Below are 18,348 nucleotides of genomic sequence, written 5' to 3'. Positions count from 1 at the left end.
GTCTAATATTACAAACGCACCTTAATTTAAGCACAGGTCAATTTTCAATTATAATGGCAAGTAAAATAATTTTAAACATACCTTGAGAAGTTCAACAAGCCTGCATAATGCCTTAACTGAGGTTTTGGTCATTGGCTTTTGCATTGACATGTAGAGATTCATTGTGGTTTTAATAATGGTACTAATACTGTATGCATATAAGAAGCCCTATAAAAAAATAAAACACTGATTATAATTACAATAAAAACTTTCATTTCTTGAACATTTCATTCTCTATGTAATAATTATTCCTCAACTTGCCAATAACTATTGTTTGTAAAGTTCATTTTAAAGTCTGCTCTTAAGATTTTTAAATACTTTTCCACATACAATATACACACGATGGTGAAGTTTCAAAGTAACCCTTAAAAGTGTATTTAACCCATTACATACCATAAGTTTAGTACTGTTAAAATTATGGTATGTAATTATAGTTAAAGAATCTTCCCATTAAAAACACACACAAACCCTTCAGAGAAATTATCTGAATGTCAGGAAGATATCTATTCATCCTTATCTTACCTGCCAGACAAGAGCATAAAGACTCCTATCTGCTGCAGACAAAAGCTAAGGACTCCAAGGAACTAGGAACTGAAAAATGAGAAGGAGAAGGATAGCTGCTCTCTGGCCAGCACACGTATCAAAAGGTATTTCTCACTTTCAAGCCAATTCCCCTTTTCCTTTTCACCAAAGCTGATCACCACTGTCCATCTGCTACCGTGTCCCCTGCCTATACTGGTACTAATCAGAGTTTTTCTCCTCCTGGCCCAATTAGAACAAATTTCTTCCTATCCTTGTATTCACAAAGGAAGAACACAGGTCTTGTGAGGTTTAAAAAATATTCTGAGTGCTTGCAAACCCAGGGAAATAGGATGGAATAAGAAATCAGGAAAAAGAATATTATCTCTCAGATATATTTTCATTTAGATCTAAAAAACCACACAGAAACATAATAATAAAGATTCTTTGGGTTATCAAGGACCAAAAAAAAGATACATGTTACAGTTTAGAGATGAACCTAAACTATACTACTGTGGATATATCCAAGGAGTTGGGCAGAAGTGATATGGTACTGATTCTCAACTTTCTTTCTTTTCCTCTATCATATGTGAGAGATATGCCAGAACTCTCTGGCATCAGTGTCACAATGACCCAGTAAAGGAGTGATAGTCAATACAGATGGGAGGGAGGAGTTTCTCTGAACCAATAATGGCTCTGTGATAAAGAGATGTGCTAAATTAAAGAATAAGAAACGAAAAAAAAGGTAGCATCCTAAGAAAGGTGACAGACAATAATACTAAAGCTTGGGGCATACACACAGGAAAGAGCCCCAAGTCTTACCTTGTCAGATACAGGTCTATTACACTAGACTCCGCCCTAACGCAGCACTTAGAAAAGTTAAAAAGCAGACACAAGGAACAGCAAAAGTGTAACTCTAAGGCAGGGAGAAAAAGGGAGCTTCTTCTTTGAGGGGTAATGGAGGAGAAAAAACTCATAGGTTGATATCATACCATTCAGATGGCCATTAATTTGCATCATTTAAAAGGATGTCATTTAAAAATCTAAATGGGGAGGGAAGAGATCTAGGGCCTGTTTCTGTTAATGGCAGAATAAATAAATTGGACCAGTCTTCCTACAAAGAACAACTAGCAAATCCGGGCAAAATATGTTTTTAAATTTCTTAGAAGGCATCAAAGAACTACCACAAAAATAAGGTAATATAAGGGCAAAATCTAGAAGACAGAAACCCAGAGAGGTGAGCATGGCATTTGTGGCCACTTTCCCTTAAGAGACATCTGCCCATTCCAGGGCGCCTGGGTGGCTCAGTGGGTTAAGCCGCTGCCTTCGGCTCGGGTCATGATCTCAGGGTCCTGGGATCGAGTCCCACATCGGGCTCTCTGCTCAGCAGGAGGCCTGCTTCCCTCTCTCTCTCTGCCTGCCTCTCCGTCTACTTGTGATCTCTCTCTGTCAAATAAATAAATAAAATCTTTAAAAAAAAAAAAAAGAGAGACATCTGCCCATTCCAAAAGAGAATAAAGACAGAAGCCAAATGTTATCTTTCAACATCTCACAGAAAGGAAAGGGGGATGAAAATAGGAGTTCATGGCCCATCAAAGAGGGATGGAGGTCCTGTAAACCTAGGTTCTGGATCGGGATCCTGAACAACTACCTAAAAAGTAAGGGTGAACTCAAAAAAACAGCCATCATGGAATTTAGGACCCATTTCAAATCATCACAATCCATGACTGAGTTGAGGTGATCTGGGTTGCTAGTTGTCCTAGACTAGCTGTACATCAGAAACAAAGATTATTAAATCTTCTCTGGAGAAAAAAAAAATATCCAGATCTTTCAATTATATCCACAGTTTTTCATATACAATGTGCCACACATTATAAGAAAATAACCAGGCATACAAAGCAATGAGATATATCCAAAAACCAGAGAAACAAGAGATAAGAGAAATAGCCAGATAATGAAATTATTAGACATGGGTTTCAAAATAATTATGCTGAATATGTTGAAGGAAATGAAACAAAATTTATTCAAAAGGAGAACTGGAAATTATAAAAAACAAAAAGCTAAAAAGTAAAATAAGAATTCAGTGATAGGTTTAACAGTAGATTAAAGATAGCTGAAGAGAAAATTAGAGAGAGAGAGAGAGAGAAAATAAAACAAAAAGAGCACTTGAAGACTTAATGGCTGAGAGTTTTCCATAAATCCTGGAAGCTCTACAAATCCCAAGCAGCACTGACACAAAGAAAACTACACCTAGGTACCTCAGAGTAATATTAACTAAAAACCAAAAAGATCTTACAAGCAATCAGAGAAAGACTCACATTGAGAAAGCAACAAAACTGACAGCTGACTTCTCAACAAAAATAAAAGAAGACAGAAGACAATAAAGTGGGGAGGAAGGTAAGGGATCCTGCCAACCCAGAATTCTGTATGTAGCAAAACTGCCTTCAAAAATGAAATTGAAATAAGACATATTCAGACAAAAAAATGGTGATAATTCATCATCAGAGAGACAGTTTAAATGAAATACTAACAGATATTCCACAAATAGAAGGATGGAGAGATGCAGGAAAGACAGAACAGATAAATATGTGGGTAAATCTAAATGGACTATAAAAACAGCAGCAGCAATAATACCACCTTGTGAAGTTTAATATAGAGAATAAAAATAAACAATAGCAGCAGGGGTGAGAAAGTGATAAATATGATTAAGTTGGCTTAAGATCCTTACACTGTCTAGAAAGAGATAAAACTACTCATTTATTCTGGAGTTGAAGGTTAAATGATGTATCTTAAAATCTCTACAGTAACTATTAAAAAAAACCAATAAAGGTATATAGAATTAAAAACCTAATAGTGGGAGAAATAAAATGATGAAACTAATTCAAAAGAGGAAGAAAGGAAAGGAAAAAGGGACACAGAACAAGTGAGACAAACAGAAAGCAATTAGTCAGGTGCTACTTTAAATCCAAATACATCAGCAATGACAGAAAAAATAATGAAAAGGGATGCCTGAGTGACTCAGTTGGTTAAACATCTGACTCTTGGCTTCAGCTGAGGTCATGATCTCAGGGTTGTGAGATTAAGCCCCACATCAGGCTCCGCACTTAGCACAGTCTGCTTGTTCCTCTCCCTCTGCTCCTCCCCCCACTCATGCATCTATCTCTAAATAAATACATAAAATCTTTTTAAAAAATGAAAAAACAAAGATTATCAGACTGAAGAAAAATTTATACTGCTTCAGGAGACAGACATTAAATATAAGGGTTCAAACAGATTGTGAGTAAAAGGATCAAAAAAAATACCATGTAGACCTTAACTGAAAGAAAACTGGTATAGTTATGTTACTATCACACACACAAGACCTATGACAAAGAGCACTACTAAAGATAAAAGGGACATTTCACAATGATAAAAGGTTCAATTCACCAGGAAGATAAAACAACTGTGAATGTTATACACTCACTTGGCCTAAAAAAAAACTGACAAAGAATAAACAGACAAATCCACAATGCCAGAGGAAGATTCTAAACCAATTCTCAGTAACTGATACAATATGCAGACAAAATCATTAACAAACATGACCTGCTTGACATATACAGAACACTACAACCAACAAATGCAAATTAGATATTCAAGTGCACATGAAAAGTTTACCAAAGTTGACCACAGGGCGGGCCATAATGCCAATCTCAACACATTTCAAATTACCGAAATTATCTTGTTATTTCTAGATACCGATAATAAAAAGTAACGAGGAAATCCTCATATCTTTAGAAATTAAAAAATATCTTTCAAGGTAACTCAGAGACCTAAAAAGAAATCACAATAAAATTTCTTAAATATTTTGAACTAAAGGATAATGGAAATAAAACATATCAAAACAGCAAAAAAGTCATGCTTTGAAGGGAATAAAATTGCATGTATTAGAATATACAAATTAATAAATCACACAGATCCAAACGCAATCAAATCAATTTCAGTTTTTAAAAACAAAAATATATCCTATCCTTTCCAGTTTTTTTAAAGGGTTACTTCTATACATTGGATTAACAAAGAAATGACCCCCAAAATATTCTAAGTAAGAAGATGCAACTACCTGTATAAAAACATTACATCTATTGGTGAGGTCTTCAGCAAATTTATCCATTCTCTGCTCTTTAGATAAAATAGATTCCATTTTCATCATCCATGAGCTCACAAAGACGTAGTAAGACTGTACATCTCTAACAAAGGAAAATATTGCAGTTACTCAGCACAGGAAAGAAAATTTACTTCCATTTCTTTGAACTGGTTGGGATAAAATATTTCCTTGTAGCAGCCACCTTTCCGGTTTTCAAACTATAAACATCCTACATACATCTATAATTTACTCATTCAACAAATGTTTACAGAATGCCCATATAGCTGAAGCACTCTTTCTCAGTACTAAAAACAAAAGTTAGCAGTAAACGCAATGGATATAAATTCTTGCCACAATGAAACTTACATTCTAGAAAGGAGAGTGGCTTAATAAAGAAATCAATAATTAAAATCTATAAGATGTTAGATGATATGTGCTATAGAAAAAATGTAGCAGGGAAAAGAGATAGGGACTTGAGTGGCAGATACAATTTTAAATACAGTGATCAAAGCAGGCTCATTGAAAAGATTTTGAGCCATGATTTGAAGAAGATGAATGAGTAATCCATGTTAATATATGAGAAGGGAATTCTAGGAAAGTGAATAACAAATGCAAATGCTCTAAAACAGTAAGTAAGTCTGGCATGTTCAAGTAATAACAAAGAAGTCAGTTTGGCTGGAGGTCAGAGAGCAGAGATGAGGAAACAAGGAAATCAGAGAAGTGGGAGGGGGCGGTGTGGGAAAGACGGGGAGTAGAACAGGATTTGTGTAAGAACTTTTAGGGAGGATTTCAATGGAAAGCCATCAACAGAGTGACTTAATGAACAGAGTGACTTTGAACAGAGTGACTTAATCTAACTTTGCAGAGGACCAGTATCACCTTGGCTGATATGCTAAAAATAAACTATAAAGGGAACAAGGGTAATATTGGAAAACCACTTAGGCAGCTACTGTGATAATACAGAAGAAAGGGGATAACAACTTGAACCAGAATGGGAGACTGGAAGTGGTCAAAATCTGGTCATAAAAGCTGCATTTACTGAATACTTATTATGTCAGCCACTGTTCTGAGAACCTCACACAAAGTAACTCATTCAATCCTCACATTAGCCTTAGGAGGTAGGTATTATGATCTCCATTTTACAGAAGAGGAAACTGATACTCAGGGAAGTTAATAACGTGCCCAAGATCAAACAACGGGTACATAGCTGAGCCAAGATACAAGCCCAAATCTAGAAAGATTTCCCATCCGGGAAAGACTAAATCAATAACATAATTTTCCTATGCAGCCCAATTACAAACACTGAATCACTCTATCAATGCATCTCAAATTGCTCAAGATGGGAATTTTGGGCCCAGAAGCCAAAAGTGTGGGAAAAAAATGAACAATTCCCCTTTGTGGGATCTCATGTTACCAACTCTTTCTAAAAACCTCCTTCAGGGGCACCCGGGCAGCTTAGTTGGCTAAGCCGCTGACTCTTGATTTAGTCTCAGGTCATGATCTCGGAGTCCTGGGATGGTGTCCCACATCAGGCTCTGCACTCAGTGGGGAGTCTGCTTAAGGATTCTTGCTCCCTCTCCCTCTGCACCTAACCCCACTGAAGGGGTTACTCAGGCTCACTCAAGCTTGCTCTTTCTAAAATAAGTAAATAAATCTTAAAAACAAGCAAACAAAAAATACTGCCAAGCTGTCTGACAATCTCAAGAACTCAGCCTGAAGAGGTATTACACCAAAATTTTTAATGACTGTGTTTTAAGGAGTGAAGCCTAGCATCAAATCTCAGAAAAATTTCTGCTGAGCCAGGATTCCATTAAACAAATAACAGCAACCGCTGCACTTTTGGCTTTGCCTTGAATGGTGCTAACATTATTTGACTTATGGATTATTCAACTTAAAAATGTGGAGCACAGAGAAAGAGTAAAGTCCTAGGGCAATGCCTCCACTTTTGAGGAGGCTGTGATCAGTATTCAGCAGGGACATAACATACAGGAAGGAACAGAAAAGTCACAAGCAAGGACAGAAGGAAGAGGCCTACATTACGGAGTGCTCCCTGACGATAATTGATAACATTAGGAAGAAGGCTAATAACACAGTCAAAGGCACTCTCACTCGGTTTTAGATCAGACTGTGCAAAACAAAGCAGAGGTTTGCCTATTACTCCACCCATTACTACTCCCTCCAGACACCAGATGATCTTCATCTCTTGCAAATACATAAAAATGAAACTGCTTCAAGCCTTAAAAAGCAAGTTCATTGACAAAGGGTGTCCAAAAATAGCCAAAGGTCTGTCATATGGGTCAGCTTCATTTCAAAGTATGAACAGGAAAAATACTAATGAGAAAAAATTTCCTGTCCCAATATAAAACACAAAATGGTGTCAACATTTGTATGTCAACAGAGGTTTGAAATGAAGGTTCATACCTCTATCCTTTAAAGTCAGTGTTCCCAGTATCGAAATGGTTGTGAAGGAAAAGCAAAATGTAGCAATGCATCTACAAACCTTGAACCCCAGTCAAGAACGTGGCTGGGGCACTTGGCCAGCTAGAGTCTAGTGCATAGTCGGAGGGCAGGGAAACTGTCCCCCACTGCTTCCTTCTCACTTACGTAATGAACTCTGGAACCTTACCGGGAGAGCTCTCAGTAACTCCCTCAACTTTTCCTAAAATATTAGACAAAACTCATGCTGATCACACTGTTTCCTCTCTTCCGAGGTTTCTTTGGGAGAACTGCAAGGAGACTGAAAAGGACACTATCCCTTTTAGCTCCCTGAAAGGACACTTTAGCTCCCTGGAGCTCAGTGGTGACTGTGTATCTTTAGAATCAAATAATTTAGAAACATAAAATGTTATCGGGGGGGGGGGGGGGGGGGGTGTCACTGAAAGTCAACTTTTTCAGTCTTCCGCCTGATAAGCCTCCCTTTCTACAGCATCTTGGACCACTGGTCATCTACAGTCTACCTATTCAGCTCTAGGAAAAGAGCGCATTAGCTCTCAGAGCAGCCTGTATGACTCTGCTCCAGACACGCTACAGTAGGTCTGGTACAGGTCTGCATGCCTTCTCTAACACGTACTTAGTTGTGTGATCTGGTGAAGTTCACTTCTCTAAGCCTCATTTTCTTTATCTAAAAATGGGATAAAACGAGGACTATAGAGTAGCAGGTAACAGCTTGTGCTCTAGAGTTGGGACTGTCCAGATCCGCCACCTACTAGCTGCTTAAATTTGGGTAAGTTTAATCTACTTCAATTTTCTCACCTATAAAATGGCCATAACAACAGTATCTACCTCATAAAATTCTCAGATGATTAAAAGAGATGATACATGTGAAGTTCCTGAAATATTTTAGTTATTGGCTTACAGAAAGGACCAGGTTAATATTAGATGCAACCTTTATTATTTTCCATATGAGAAGACTGCTACAGAGTTTGTATGAGACAAAGTGTTTAAAGCCTTTAGCACAATGCCTGCTACACAGAGCTCAATAATATTGGTAATTATTATGATCTGTCATCATCTTTTGGTTCTAGTTCAACCTTCTGGAGCCACAGAGATCAAATCTGTTCCCTCTTCTATCTGAACACCCCTCAAATATTTAAGGAGCATTCCTCGGATTTCTCTTTGAAAGGCCAAATTATATAGAGATTCTTCAAAGGGCATGGTAGTCAGGTCTTCTGACATATCCTGACCGCTTCTTTTAGGGTTGCTGCATTTGTGTCCCTCTTAAATGTGACACCACCAAATACTGACTATGATCTGATGAATAAAACTTCAACAAAACTACCAATTCACATGGCATAGATATAACTATCAGTTCCCATAACCCAGGTATAGTTATTAATGTAATCCAAGTATATACCGGCATTTTTAGCAACTACATCACACTGTTAAAGAACATTATGCGTCTGATAATCAAAATATCCGTTTAATTACTGCTACTAAACCTCATCCCTATCTCTCCATCTTATTGGATTCATTTCCTTAAATCCAAACTATGTCTTTTTCCCTTCTCAGTTCTGTTTTAAAATGTACGAGAGAGTTCAGGAATCTCTGCGGTGAATAATTCTGCCTAAATTGAGTAATTGTCATTTTCCACTGACTTTAATCACAGGATTTGGGAGTACTAAGAGATGCTTCAGGGGACCTCCTACATTCCTGACATAACTCCTTCTTTCCCTACTCTGCAATAGTGGCCCTATTTCCCGTTGATGGTCGAAATCAAAAGGAAGTAGATAAATTTCCCTATTATCTTTTAATCATGTGACAAAAAAACTGTCTCCAGCACAGGGCCAGTAGCACAGTCCTGGATCACCTGACTTAAAATCTTCATCCACATTCAACATGTGCTTTTGGTAGCACACTCAAGAATGTGCAGTTAATTTAAATGTTGAATCTAGGCGATGAGAACATGGGGGTCCATTATGCTGTTTTCTCTATTTTGTGCATATTTGAAATTTTACATAGTAAGACTTGGACAAAATATAAGGATGTAAATATCAGAAGAAACTGAAGTTAAAAGTGTTCTTTAAGTGACTAGGATCTGATACAGGGTGAAAGTGGGCTGGAGACAATTATTTTTCCCTTTAAACTTTTAGTACTTGACTTTTTAAATACGTACATATATTACTTTCATAAAAATAAAAATTTTAAAAAAGGAGTGAATCAAATTAAAATCAACTCCGAAAAACCGTCACTGAATCATGGACACACAATACTTTTAATGTCATCAAATGGCTCTACTACAGGAACTACACTTCACACAAAAAATATTTAATGTATCGATATAAAGTTATGTGTGCACGCATCCATGTGTGCAAATGCACGTATATTTGGGTACGTACGTATGCACACATACATCTCCATAAAGTATAGTTTTCCTATATCTTTAGCAGAGTTTAAACCTACATCATGTAAAGCAAAAAAAAAAATCCTAAAAAATAAGTCTCCTGGAGATTGTCCAACATTTTCCTCTGGTAATAAATAAATTTATTCTTATAACCAAGTGTTTTCCACATATTTTGAGTCAATATAAAATCCAAGAATATGAAGTATATAAATATATTCATTATGAGCACTTATAAAACCTACTTGGTAAGTGAGTGAGCTTTCTGCTGTAGGAAAGTATCTCTGTGTACTTTAATGGCTTGAAGACTTTTTCTGTCTAGAAGTTTGGCAGCTGCTGGTATTTTCTGGATCAAAAAATTATCAGGAAACCAAATAATATTAGCAGTTAGAGTGATGGCTGGTACCTGAAATAATAAACATAAGGAAGGGAAATTAATAAATACAGGCTAAACAATAAGCTATTTAATAGTTCTATCATATGCAATGGAAGACAATTTATAATCACTATAGATCATGAAACATATTATTGTGCTGTGGCACAATTAAGGCATCCCAGTATCTGATGTGGAGCATGAAAATAATTTTATTCTGCCTAAATATTAAATACATACACACGCGCGCGTGCGCGCGTGCGCGCACACACACACACACACACACACACACAGATTTTCAGATAAAAATATGCAAAAAGCAAACAGAAACTTGAATCCTCATGACTTTTACTTTTATTCTACATTAGTGAAAAAATAAAAGACCCAAGATGGCTGGGTACTCATAGTCATGTATCACTTGATTCTACACACAAACTAAATTTTCAATTTTGAAATCAGATGTCACATCATGGAAATAACAAAGATGTAAAACCGATTTCAATTTTTTTTCTACTTCAATAATGAAAAGGGATGGTAAGAAGAGGAGAAGAATAGAAGAAAAAGAAGAGAAAAAAGTAGTAACAGTAATAGGAATTTAATTTATAGAAAAAAACCTATATTTATAGGAAAAACCTCCACAAACAGGTATTTATACGATGTGGAATTATATAGTACTTATTTCTGGAATGCCTGGTTTTTAAAAATGAATACTATAATATTATTTTTATAATTATTATAAAATATTACAAGAATTACCACTTTTATAAGCAGGAATAAAATACATTTTAGAATATCCAATTTTATCCAAAATCTTTTTCATCTATTGAAATTGAAAAAAATAAAAATTCCAAGTTCTTACTTTCTTACAAATGTCCAATAAAGACTTATAAAACTTCTTATCAATAGTTCGAAAAATTTGAAAGTGCAGTACAAAAAGTCCACAAATTCCAACATACTTGTCTCTCTGGTCAATTTCAGAAGGTTCTCCTTATAAAAACAAAAGCATGAGAGAAAATTGAAACAAATAACATTTAAGTTCTATGTTCAAGGAAATGCAAACTTTAGCAACAAAAATTTAAAAATGCACTTTACCGAGTTTGGCTTCTACATTTGTAAAAATTGAGCGAATACTATGTGCAAATTCTTCAGCAAAAGTGCTATTTTTTGAAACAGATACTCCTCCATTCAGAGAATCAAACTGCTGTTCTATACAGGCCTAAACAGGAAACATTTAAAGAGAAATTTAGACCCTGGATAATAAACTATTAAACAGATTTAAATATAGTATGTGTGATCTACATTCATCATTCTAATTTTACTAACAATGAGGCTCAAGTTTTTACCTTAATGTCATCTAATATCTAAATCCTTTAGAATATGTATGTATGTGCATATTTGAGTACCAGTTAGTGCAATAAAACTGAACCACAAATCCGTAATTCTTTTTTTTTTAAGTTATTTTTTATTCATTTGAGAGAGAGAGGGCATGAGAGGTGCAGGGTGTGGGGAGAAGGAGAAGCAGACTCCCCACTGAGCAGGGAGCCTGACTCAGGGCTCCATCCTAGGACCCAGAGATCATGACTTGAGCTAAAGGCAAGAAGCTTAACCATCTGAGCCATCCTAGCACCCCACAAATCCATAATTCTACATGAAGAGACACACAGGAATATTCAATGATGTAAAGAAGATATGTCTGATGCAACACTGGAAAACATGTTTTATTATTTTACTTTGCACTTTTAAGAGTAAATTTTTTCTGATTACAGTTACTTTCTTAGCACTTTATTACAGAATGTATAGAAATGTCTCCTGGAGGGGCACCTGAGTGGCTCAGTCAGTTAAGTGTCTGACTTGGGCTCAGGTCATGATGCTAGGGTCCTGGGATAGAGGCCTGTGTCAGGCTGTGTGCTCAGTGGGGAGTGTGCTTGTCCTCCTCCTGCCCCTCCCCTGATTCGTGCTCTCTCAGTCAAATAAATGAATAAATAAATAAAATCTTTAAAAAAAAATCTCCTGGAAAAAGAATCAATGACAAAAAAAGACCTTCTGAATCTAATACACTAGCCATTAAACTGATATAAACAAGAGTTCAGATCGATCTGTAAAAACTGTGATCCTGAGCATAATATGATGTATAGACTTGTCAATCACTATGTTGTACACCTGAGGTTAATGTAACATTATGTGTCAACTATACATCAATTTTTTAAAAACTGTGATTATGTAAAATATATTAAAAAATAACCCTGAAGGGGCACCTGGGTGGCTCAGTGGGTTAAAGCCTCTGCCTGCGGCTCAGGTCATGATCTCAGGGTCCTGGGATCGAGCCCCGCATCGGGCTCTCTGCTCAGGAGGGAGCCTGCTTCCCCCCACCCTCTCTGCCGGCCTCTCTGCCTACTCGTGATCTCTGCCTGTCAATAAATAAATATTTAAAAAAAAAAACCCTGAAGCAGATTTTAAATATAAATATATTGCAATTTCTGATAAATATTACCCAAAGCAGTGCTAGCCAAAAGAACTTTCTGTGATCATAGAAATATTCTACATTTGTGCTAGTATGATAGCTAGCCACAAACTAATTATGGCTATTTTTCTCCCAGCTTCATTATGATATTATTGACATATATATAAGTTGAAGTGTATGGTGCAATAATTAGATTACATACAGCTAGTAAGCAGTTGAAAGTGGTGGGGAAAGTGAAATTTTATTTTCTTTCATTTTAATTAATTTAAGCTTTAAAAAGCTGCTAAATGGTAGGAAGCTATCTGACTGAACAAACCCAAATTATATTCCCTGAGCCCAGGAAGAATTAACCAGACATTTAAAAGGCAGTATAACAAACCCAGATACAGAGGTTAACAACAAACATTAACATAACTGCTTAGATCTTGATCCTTGAATAGTTTCATCCTTTTACATAATTAAAAAAAAAAACCTCACCCCAAACATAACTAGTACTATTAATTTTGTTTACTACTTGGTACTAAAATAATTATATTTTAGTACACTAACAATGGTTTAAGCCACAGCACTTTTAAAGAACACATCTTTCAACAATATGCTATGAAAGCGTCATACTGTAGTTCTAAGCTGGCTCAACTAAGGAACCCATTCAGTACAGTCTGATAAAGTGCTCATACCTGAAATATCATTCCATCAAGTAACTGCCCTTCTAGCTTCAGCAAGAACTTTTCAAATGGCTTTAGTTTTTCTTCCTGAATTCCAAATTTTGAAGGATTGTGATGAACAGATTTCAGTAACCTTATGGAAGATTAGGAGAAAGACCTTCAATTTTCCTAATAAAGTCTTCAATTGAAAATTTTTCAAGAAATCAAAATTTTATATTTGTATTTCCTGTTTGGTTCTATACATTTGAAAATCTGAATAAAAACAATGCTAATATATTTAATTTTCTAATCATATATTTTTCTATCATCCTAAACTCAGATATTCTAGATACCAGACATAAGACGCCTCAACTTAAACAGGTCTTAAGAATATACAGTGAAATAAAACCAAGTTCATGAAAAACAACGGTCACTTGAATAGAACCCTAGGAAAAAACAAACCTGAGTTCTAAGATACTCAAAATAACATTCTACTATACTTTAAGAATTAGGAGGCTTTATACAAGTATATCATACTCTCAAAAAATGGTTGCTGTATTCATAAAAACATTTAACATGAGATCCTTCTAAATACAGATCTCCAGGTCTTTTAAAAGATCTGCATTATTTACGTTTACTTCCTTTTTACTAATATATTAACTATACAAAGTAAAGACTATTTTAACCATTTTAACTGGCTCACCTTTTGTACATAGTCCAGTGCTCTTTCAATGTGACATGATTATCAATAATTTCATCCAGAGTAAGCAAAACAGTTAGCAGCTCCCCCAAGTGCTCATACATAGTCTGTCAAAAAAACCTTTAATGATTATCATTTAATCACTAATTACAGGTTAAGCTTCTTATGGATTTTTAAAGTTAAACACACTGGGCTAATTACTACTGAATTAAAGCAGTGGATGAATCAGTTTATTAATACACAGATGAAACTATTAATCCTCAGATGGAACAACAAGCCTTAAATAGAGAAACACTTTGCCCACTACTTCATCCTTAATTGTGATTTTACAGAATTGTTGAATTATTTCACTCTCTAAAGAGACCATTTAAGAGAACCTCCACTGGCCACAATTGGGGGAAAAAAAGAGTTATACTGGGGTGCCTGGGTGGCTCAGCGGGTTAAAGTCTCTGCCTTTGGCTCAGGTCATGATCTCAGGGTCCTGGGATCGAGCCCCACATCGGGCTCTCTGCTCAGCAGGGAGCCTGCTTCCCCCTCTCTCTCTGCCTGCTTCTCTGCCTATTTGTGATTTCTCTGTCAAATAAATAAATAAAATCTTAAAAAAAAAAAGAGTTATACTGATAGTGGGTCAGTTATACCTCATCAACTTCACAGATAAAATAGAAAAAAGGCAAAAAACAACAACAACAAAAAAACCTCTTTAAGAGTTTCGCTATAATTTTTTACTCCCCAATCAAATAAACTCCACAGCAAACTATACTAAAAATTATAGTTTTACAGTTCAACCTAAATTACTTTTACCTGAAAATGAACTCCAGTTGTCTCTATAATTTTGGGTGCAATCCTGTAATAAAATAACATCCAATTTAAAAAACTCCTTTTTTACCACAGTCCATTTTTATTTTAAGGAAAACACACAGCAGCAGAAGGTCTTGGGATTTTAACACCTATGTATCATTATTTAGGCTGTCATCAGCCTAAAGAGAACTAACTAACTAGAAGAGAACTAACTAACTTGTATATGCAGAGTCAAGGCTATCCCTGCCCACACCTTACTCAATGGGCACGAAAATAACAATATGTGGCCCGTGAATAACCCTAGCCATTTAAACCTAAAGGACTGAGTTTGGGATAGAGGCGGAGAAATAACAAAATTGATACTTATTTCTTTCGAAACAGTTAGAATTTCTCAATTCCCAACCAGAATCTTTGTTATCCTACCCAAACTGGCATTTGGAAACTAGTCAGATTTATTTCTGAGTTCCCATTCCTACTGAAAAACAATGCATCAAACCAACACTGTACTAAAGTCAAAAGCCCTGGGATAATTCAATTTTACTTCCTAGACATCTTCTACTCAACAGTAAATAATTTAAAGTAGTACTTGTATATCAAAGGACATATACATATTCCACAAGATAGAATATTTTTAAAATTAAATACAAAATACAAATAAATTTCATCTTTCTTGGGCGGGGTGTGGTGGTGGGGAGTACTCTCTGAATTACACATCAGGTACTGCAGGGGTTAGAGGAGCTATGCTCTCATTCCCTCCTGCCATGAGAACAGCTTCAGTGAAAGAACAGAACACAAAATAAACGCCTGACTGAGGAGAAAAACATGAAAATGAGAAGCAGTTAACACAGTCTCCCAGTTTATAAAGAGAGTTAAGATGCAGCCTGGTATATAGTAAGAACAACAATGAATGACTGGTGATCAAAGAACAGCATCTAAATTGCTGTGAAATCTCATACAATTCCTCTGGGCCTCAATTACTTCTTCTCATAATTGAGAACCCCTTGTCATGTTACTAAACAAAGTTACTGTAAGATCACAGTTAAATTGTAAGTGGGAAAATTTTTAACTATAAAGTATCAATTGAATGTGAGATATTACTTTGTGGTCATTAAGAACAGGAAGGTCTATCAAAATTTGATCATTTTTCCTGATTTAGAACAGTGGTTCCCAAACTCAGAAGATCATTTGAATAAAACCAAAATTTTTTCACCGTAGATTCCCTGGTCCCACTCCCCCAGATTCTGTAGTTTAAGGAAAGTCCCATGTGATTCTAATAAGCCAGGGAACAGTCACTGTAAAGGAGAAATATGGAGAGAGAATTTGGTACATGTTCTGATTCCATATTCGTCTTTTTCTATATAATCAAATTTAAGTATATTCTATCAACATTCTTATTCAGACAGATAACAAATCATTCACCACAGCAGAAACTGACTTATTAGCCTACATATTACACACCTAGTTTTTGAAACATTATGAGACTTCAAGGGATGGTGAATAAATGAATGAAAGAATGAATAAATAAATGAGCAAAGAGACAAAAAACTATTTCAGGTAATGCCTAGTTTTAGAAAATATTCCCTGCATCTCTATTACAAATGCAAAAATATTTATAAAATCCATTACTTGTTACTGATATAGAGAGCAGCCAGCTGATGGACTACGTTCATCACCACTTCATAGCACCTTGTAACAAAACAAGACAGTTCCTGAAATGACAAGTTGGAGTATATGTTACATAGTTGCTTTTTAAATGCCACCATTTCTCAACTTTATGGTAACATATTAAACAAAAGCAAAACAGTTTCCAGTTAGCCTGCAGCCAGAGAACTTCAAGCATCCTTCAAGCAATCCATTCTTAACTCCTCTCCTGAACGTCAAAGTAATTTCTACTGGCTTGTTCCCATAGCATTTCATTCACACTTCTATTTTAAGTCTTGTATTTTAGTTACTCATGTAATTAACAGAGATCATCTTATTCCTTCTTTAAATATCCATTGGCCAGCATGGTGGCTAACCCTCAACTGCTTCTCAATATATTTTGTCCTATTAAATGAATAAGGAAGTGAACATCTGAATGAAAAAGCTCAAAAACTGCCAATTTAGAAAGTATGATATGAGGAAAAAGGCTTTCCCAAAGTCCCTCTGAAATAACTTCAAATGTTTATTACTTTTAACTTCATCTATAAACAAGCCTGGTACAGAGAAAGGGAGATTTTAATTATTGCAGGAATATATTTGTCAATTAATTAATTCGCATCTACTATGTCCCACACCTTCGGAAAACTTCTTTCAGAAGCTCTCGATGCTTAAACCTAAAAAACCAGTTTGTATCCTAAAGTATTCAAAACATGACTAAACCTGTGGCTATTCCAGATTTTAAGTTCTACGAGGGCAAGAATTTCTGTTGGTTTTGTGCACTGCTATATACCAGCACTAAGAACAGTTGCTAACATATGCTAGGGTTATGGTTTAAAAATGGAATTTTATGCAGCTGTCAATGAGATCCAAAAACAATTGAAAATGTTTGAAAATGAAAATAATGCATTTCAATTTTACTTAAATAACTCTAGTTTTATCTTTCTTATTAAACTTCTAAAAGTTCAATAAAAGCAAAGAGTAGAAAATGCAGATAAACAGCACAAAGTAAAAAAAGGTAGAAACAAGTGCAGATATATAACAGACTATTTACATAAGATAGAAATATGGGGCGCCTGGGTGGCTCAGTAGGTTAAGCCTCTGCCTTTGGCTCAGGTCATGATCTCAGGGTCCTGGGATCAAGCACCACAGTGGGCTCTCTGCTCAGCAGGAGCCTGCTTCCACCTCTCTCTCTGCCTGCCTCTCTGCCTACTTGTGACCTCTCTCTCTATGTCAAATAAATAAATAAAATCTTTAAAAAAAAAAAACAGAATGAATTAGCCAATTAAAAGATTAAAAGATTGCATAATAAAGCAAAATCCAGACACATGTGGTTTTAAAAAAACATAACTAAAACATAATGATACTGAAAGGTTGAAATATAGAAAGATAAACCAAGAAAATGTTAACTAAAACAGAGCTGAGGCAGTGAGAATATCAGACAAAATTGTTAGCACATCACAGCTATTATATATGATATACATTTATGTAACTGCATATTATATACATAATTATAGTTGAACAGGGTCAACTGCTATAACAACATAATAAAAGATTCAATTTATAAAGAATGATGAACAATTCTAAACTTGTATGCACCAAATAGAATATCCTTAAAATAAGAAATGCAAAATTTGGTAAAACTAGAGGGAGAAACTGACACATTCACTGGGACCTGCAAATTACATTTCTTAGACTTCTGCCAGTAGGCTTCCTGTTAAGTACTGCCAACAGATGGCACTAAAAGGACACTAAAGATGGGAAAAGGACATCCTTTCTACTTCTTGGTGCTTTGGGGTTTTTTTTTTACAGGTGGTATATGATTTAATTGACAGTTAAATGATTCAAGAACCACACAGAATGATGCAGAACTCTAACCCACACTCCTGAAATCATACAGGACTGTATTTCCAACAAAGTAAAAGCATGAAACATACCTAACTCCTAGTAGGGGTGGAGAAGGAAAGGGATACAAAGACCTAAGTCTAAATTCCTTTCAGAGACTGTGGGAATTTTCTTCTCTCTTTCTGAGGTTACATTTATTAATGTGTAAAAATAAGAGAAAAATGATTACTTCACTAGGATGCTCTGAACATTAAATATGAAGCATTCCTAGTAATTCATGTGTCAATGTCATAATAAATGCCTTAATAATGTCATTAGCTAAAAGGCAGTATAGGTTTGGCCCATCTCCAAAGTGCATCAGTCAAAACAATGAG

The 18,348-nt window shown here is 35.5% G+C and overlaps 1 protein-coding gene across 2 annotated transcripts in view; it reads right to left on the bottom strand.

Annotated features, from left to right (window-relative positions):
- The window catches only part of WASHC4 (WASH complex subunit 4), a 62,505-nt gene that overhangs the window by 35,651 nt on the left and 8,506 nt on the right, over positions 1 to 18,348 (bottom strand). For both annotated transcript variants that reach the window (XM_047739674.1, XM_047739675.1), the window contains exons 7-15: positions 16,118 to 16,200; positions 14,495 to 14,537; positions 13,697 to 13,800; positions 13,027 to 13,147; positions 10,981 to 11,104; positions 10,748 to 10,875; positions 9,761 to 9,921; positions 4,655 to 4,781; positions 82 to 207 (exon numbers count right to left, since the gene is read on the bottom strand). In XM_047739674.1, the coding sequence (XP_047595630.1) occupies positions 82 to 207; positions 4,655 to 4,781; positions 9,761 to 9,921; positions 10,748 to 10,875; positions 10,981 to 11,104; positions 13,027 to 13,147; positions 13,697 to 13,800; positions 14,495 to 14,537; positions 16,118 to 16,200 (1,017 nt within the window). The remainder of the gene's footprint in view (positions 1 to 81; positions 208 to 4,654; positions 4,782 to 9,760; positions 9,922 to 10,747; positions 10,876 to 10,980; positions 11,105 to 13,026; positions 13,148 to 13,696; positions 13,801 to 14,494; positions 14,538 to 16,117; positions 16,201 to 18,348) is intronic.

Source organism: Lutra lutra, chromosome 8, assembly GCF_902655055.1.
Source record: "Lutra lutra chromosome 8, mLutLut1.2, whole genome shotgun sequence".
NCBI classification, from domain to species: Eukaryota; Metazoa; Chordata; class Mammalia; order Carnivora; family Mustelidae; genus Lutra; species Lutra lutra.
This window is presented reverse-complemented; position numbering and strand designations above follow the sequence as displayed.